This window comes from Gavialis gangeticus, unplaced genomic scaffold (genome assembly GCF_001723915.1).
Source record: "Gavialis gangeticus isolate Ggan-Ray unplaced genomic scaffold, GavGan_comp1, whole genome shotgun sequence".
Lineage (NCBI taxonomy): Eukaryota > Metazoa > Chordata > Crocodylia > Gavialidae > Gavialis > Gavialis gangeticus.
Window position 1 is genome coordinate 25,844,900 of NW_017729000.1, and position 6,000 is coordinate 25,850,899.

Below are 6,000 nucleotides of genomic sequence, written 5' to 3' on the forward strand. Positions count from 1 at the left end.
TTTGAACATGCTTCTGCTAATTCTGTATTGGCTGAAAGGAAATCGATCTGCTTTCCAGCATTACATGACTTAAACTTTGCCATCATTTGACAGTCTCTAGGGGCTTGGCTCACAAGCTGCAATGCAACACTTAGAGCATAGCAAAGCAATTCACACCGACCTGTATCTTGCTGACTGCAGCATTGTCTTTGTCCTTCCAAAAGAAACAAGCTAGGTTATTTAGCTAGAATATTTCAGGCAGCATTTCTTTCATTAAAAATTATCTTTTTTGTTAAGATTTGGAAAGCATATTGCTTTTCAGTGCCTCTTCCTGTGTTGAAAACTGGGTGGAGAAATGTCTTAAGAGCTTGTCTTTAGCAGGTTACTGTTGCACAGAAGCAAACAGCTTAGCATTCAGTCCCAGCTGCACCAGTAAACAGAGCAGAGAAAAAGGAGATGAAAGGCATAAATTGAATCAGTGGCCTCTCTGGTAGTTTCTAGGGCTAGTCTAACCCTTCATTTATAAATGCTGAGCCAAACTTAACCTGTGATTGGTGTAAATTCAGACGGAGCTCCATTTACGTTAATGGAGCTACTCTTGTCTTATACCAGTAGATGAAAACACTTGTTATCTGAGAACATGTCTCTCCTGTTAAAACTAATATCCTCTTATTTTGCAGCTAGTATGTATAATATATGAGCTTCATGGTTCTCTGCAAATTATATCTTCAGTTTCATGTATAATTGCTACAAATAACCCTACAAATATGTTCCTTTGTGTTTTGTAAATCAGTCCTATGTAGTGTTAAATCCAGCATTATAGATGTGAGACGCACACTTCAGATTTTATCTTGCAAGTGCAGGTTCCTCAAAAGATGTCCTATGTTTGAGCATAGGACCAATTTAGTCTTAAAATATGTTTTAAATGCATCTTTTAAACATAACTTCAAGGCTTGTGTATTGTTTAGCTAGTGACTTATGAGGGATGTAGAAATGCTTCAATAAAAATGAACCACTTTGTTTTAATTTTTTTAGCACTTGAATTGGATCCTAACTATATCAGAGCTCTCCTGAGAAGAGCAGAACTGTATGAAAAGACAGAAAAACTAGATGAAGCCCTGGAGGATTATAAAACAGTCCTAGAAAAAGATCCTTCAGTACATCAAGCAAGAGAAGCTTGCATGGTAAGCCTCTTCAAAGTACCTTGGACTGACTTTAAAATAAGGCCTTCCCATTTCCCAATAAAAATATGCATTGATACTACTTTATTTATACAAGATGCTTCACTTAACTGAGATTGACTCAGCTGTGCAATAAGTGAGGCAAACAGGCTGTTATCTTGGATCGAACTGTGTTTCTGTTCAGTTTCTATCCAGTTGCACTCAGAAACTAAACCATTCTAAACTCTACCCTGCCATATGTCTGTATTAATAGTTAAGATATCAAAGACACAGGCTACTCCTGTATTTTGTCTTTGTGGCTTAGAAAATTGATTGGGACTTCTCCCTTCCTGCCCTCATGTGCTCAATGGTATTATATATAAATTGCTACAAGCCTTCATTACCATAAAGTAATCTACCACATAGGGGATTTTGTTACCCTTGTATAAAGGGAGTGAAAGTAAACATGGGTGTTCCTAGCTGCAGGTGCTGGGAGTACAATGACCATTCATAATTATGCTTCACCTGTTGTTAAACAGCCTCCCCACCCAGTTTGTCACTGTGTACTGCACTTCTTTGTTCTGCTTGACACTTTTTATTTTCCCATAGGATTGGCAATGGTTTAGACATGTTCCGATCAAGGGCTGTAATAAAATAACACTGGAGGTTATTTTGTTAGAAGCAGTGAATATTTATACTTGCTTCCCAAATCCTTCCCCATAGAACTTCAGTCAGATATGTATCTAACAAACCTTGGTTCCAAGTCTGGCTGGTAGTTGCACCTTTGTGTACACTAAGGAAGCAAGTGTTCTGGGGTAAGGCACGTGCTGCATGTCATGCTCATGTCCCTGACCCCAGAATGGAAATTGCTCTGCACACCACTCTACGCTTTGGCAGGATTAATCTACAGGGGAATCTGGAATGGGAGGAACACAGGCAAACAGTACCACTGTTTTAATAGTTTTTCTTTGTCTGGAATTCAGGGCTTTAGAGTCACTTTTCTGAATGGTGGCTATGTAGCCAAGCAGCTAAAACACAGCTGTGGTTTTGTTTTTTTCTTAAGGGAGGTGGGTATAAATAACTAGATTTTAAAATAATTAGTTTGTTTGCATCTTGATCATATCCTTTTACGAAGACAACCCAAAGGAACTTGGGGATCTTGGTGGCTAAATTGGTAGTGCAATTGAATTATCTTCCAGGTCTGCTTCAAAAACGTGAATGGTTTGTTTTTGAAAACGTATTGGCAGCTTTGAGTTATTTTGCTACTAGTAGTTTAAACTTGCTATTTATGGCTAAGGGTATATCCTCTCCTTGCAATGAAATAGCATCTTGTGGTCATAAACAGAAACATGTCCTGATTCAGCTACTTTCTTCATTACTGAGCAAAATGAGGTTTGTGGCTTAGTGCTGTGTTCCAATGTCCACTTCAATGAATGTCACAAATATTGTGGGATTAAAGGTCCCTTGAAGGAATATGTCATAACTCTTTAAGAAGAAGAAAAATGTTCTTTTGAGCTTTTGGACAGTGAGGTTAGCAGAATAAAGGTGAACCCTTAAAACTTCCTGAAACCCAAATCTAACATGTAAATAATCCCTTCTCAATGGGGATTTAAAGTCACTGCCATGGACTGTTGATTCCAGGTTTTAAGCAGCTCTTTGTGTGAAATACCAGCAGGAAGTGCTTTTCTGATGGTATTTAGCACATTTAATTCGTAGTGTGAAAAGTGGTGGTGGATTTGACAAGTTAAAAAAGGTCCTTTCACAAGTCTGGAGTGGCAGGAAGACAGAGCTGTGCTATATGGAATGCTCTTCCTGGAGGCTGCTTTAGTTTTTCTAGAAAAAAGAAAAAGCATAGTGAAAATTAATGCCTCTATCTAGGCTGTATGAAGGGACAGTAGTGCATAGGTGCAAACAGTGTTCTTGAAGAAGTAGGCTCCGGAGAAAGTAACTCCCAAAAACAGTATAGAGGTGGTTGCCCTTTATGGGGCTTGAGCTTTTTGTCTTTGAGTTCTGGCTGGTAAATGTGGGCTCTGTGTGGTTTGGAGGTCAGTTTATTTCCCTCAGAGGGAATATTTGGCAGTTTTTCCAGAGTCCTTCTTTTCCTTGCCTGAATACTGTTATAGCATGTGGTGTGGATGCCGGTTCACATGACTGATCTCTAGGTGCTAGCATTTAATTTTTGATTGGTATAGTCTTGTATTTTTATAAACAGCATGATTTTTTTTATAGATTGAAACTACTTTTGATTACTATTGGTAAAGTCACATTTTTCAGTCTAAAATCTTTCTTAGTATTTTAGTTTGACGGGACAGGGATTTCAAAATTAATACCTAAGTTTAGGCATGTAACAGTACCAGAATGTTCTGCGTTTTTTCCCCCACCCCAGAATATTTTTTAAATCTTAAATTTTTAAGATGGGCTGATCCTCTGAAAGGTCTGATCAATCTCAGAGGAGCTGCAAATAAAATCTAGCCACCTGGATAAAAGCAGCTGAATGGATGTAACATGGAAAGAATATCATGGTGCATAAAGATGTTTCCACAAGCAGACTGGAGAGAATGAGTGTTGCCCTTTCTCCTATATCATGGATAACATGATGCATGACAGTTTTGTGGTATGGTTGGTTGTGTGCAGTTTTAACGCATTCTTTGACGATTTTTGCTTTGTGCATTCTATGCATTTTTGTTCACTAACATTAACCAGTGCTACATCTCTGAGTCTGAGCGGGTTTTTTAATCTGCCTGAGCCCACAGAAGTAAAAAAAAAAAAAAAAAAAAAAAACTTTTATATTAGCAGCAGAGAAGTAAACAAATCAACACTTGTTCCACTTTTAATTTGTTGTTTCTTTTCCTTTTAAAAAATACATTTTATAAATGTGAAGCTTGATCTCGCTTTTCCACAGAAAGGATGAACATGAACCAAGCTTATTTTGAGATTTTAAATAATGACTGGTCTAAATGAACTGCCCAGATCCAAGCCCCCTGGTACTTACGCCAAAGATGGGGGAACGTTTTGAATCTAGCGCTGGCTTCAAGTGGAAACTTCTTATTATGGAATTCATGTAATATGAGTCTCTTTGATCTAGTGGATCTCATATTGGACTGAGAGTGGGAAGACTTAGATTCAAATGTTCTTTCTGCCACATGATCTCAGCCAAAATGCTTCATACTTCTGTGTCTCTGTTTTTCCTCCTACCTTGATGGTTTACCTTGGAAGTTCTATAGGCCAGAGCCTGTCACTTGCTAGATATGTTAACAAGGCAGTACATTGTAGCTCTGGACACTACGTTTAGACTCCAAGTTTGGATGCTTGGATCATGCATATAGGAATAAGCGTAAATTTTAAGAACTGGTGGCTTATAACTGATTAGCAAGGATCCTGGTTTTCCATTTCCCACGGAAGAACAGAGAAAACCACAGATTTCCCATTTTTATCAGAGAAAACACGGATTTTCCCTTTTAGAAGAGAAACCCATGGATTTCCCCCTTTTGCAAAGAGCTCTGCAGGCTGGCAGAGTTCCAGGTCTGGGAGCTGTTTGCAAAAGGGGCAGGGAAACCCTCAACCCTGCCGGGAGGGGAAGGGCAGGACCCGACACACACACTTACTGGAAGCTGCTTCAGGCTCACTCTTCTTGCTGGAAGTAAGTGGGGCTTGGGGGTTATGGGGCAGGGCTGTGGGGGAAGCTGACTAGGGCCTGAGGGAGCAGGGAGGTTTGCAGCCAGCCAGGGACTCTGGCCAGCCTCCCCACTCCTGGCTGCAGTGCTCAGCCGGCTGGAAACCTCCGCCGTTCCTGGTCAGTGGCAAATCTCCCTGCTCCCTCAGCCCCCAGCCAGCTTCAGCACTCCCCCTCTGGGAGGGTGGATTTGCAGTTGGCTGGAAGCAGCGGGGTTTTCCAGCCAGCCAAGCACTCTGGCTGGGAGCAGGCAGGCTGCAAACCCCGCAGGGGTTTTGTGCGGGGCCGTGCACAAAAGCTGCCTGCTGCTGCAAGCTCTGTGCTGCCCTGGACACACTTCCTCTGCATGCATGAGGTCAGTGCGCATCCACCCTGCCCCCACCCCCCACGCAGATCTGGGGGGTGCAGGTCCCCCCTGCTTCTCAGGAGTGCGCACTGCCATTGGGAGCTGGCCCTGTCCAAGCCTGCAGCAGGCAGCAGCGGAGGGGAAGCCGGCTCGTGCTCCTGCTGTAACAGCCGCTGCCGTCCATTGGGGGCAGGCGCCTGTGGACCTGGGTCCCTGGCCCCATAGCCCTGGCAGTTGGGGGCTCCCTCCAGCAGGGCTGGGGGGCAGGGGCTGTGGGTGGGGGGCAAGGGGTACAAGCAAGGATGGGGAGGGGGAGCATTTAATTTTAACCACGGATTTGGGGATTTTTATGAGTGAATTTGCAATTTTTTTATCAGAGAATTTGTCAAATTTTTTTCACAGAAAACCAGGATCCCTGCTGATTAGATTCAGACTTTGGTGCAGCTAGGTATGAAGTAGGGGTAAACTGATGGAGATTTTTGGGCCCAATACGAATAGCTGATTTTTTAAGGAGGCATATTGGCTGATACCAATCTAATTTCCAATATGCAGCTTTTCAGCTTGAAGAGCTGCATCTAGCTGGTAAGTCAGGTGTGGTGGAAGGGGAGGGGGGGGAGAGAAGGGGTGTGTGGGGGAGCAGATTGAGGCCCCTTCAGTGATGGAGAGAGTGAGGCTAGGGCTGGGCCTGGGGCAGGTGCTGCCCAGCTGGCGGGGAGGGGTACGGGACATAGCCACAAGTGGCTCGTCCGGGGGGGGTGTCCCCCATAGGTGCGTGGCATGGGGCAGGCTGCAGCTGCAGGCTGCGTGGCGGGAGCTACCCTCCACCCCACCCCCGTGTGCTC

At 43.2% G+C, this 6,000-nt stretch overlaps 1 protein-coding gene across 3 annotated transcripts in view; it reads left to right on the plus strand.

Annotated features, from left to right (window-relative positions):
- The window catches only part of TTC1 (tetratricopeptide repeat domain 1), a 57,856-nt gene that overhangs the window by 31,740 nt on the left and 20,116 nt on the right, over nucleotides 1-6,000 (plus strand). For all 3 annotated transcript variants that reach the window (XM_019506463.1, XM_019506464.1, XM_019506465.1), the window contains exon 6: nucleotides 1,015-1,163. In XM_019506463.1, the coding sequence (XP_019362008.1) occupies nucleotides 1,015-1,163 (149 nt within the window). The remainder of the gene's footprint in view (nucleotides 1-1,014; nucleotides 1,164-6,000) is intronic.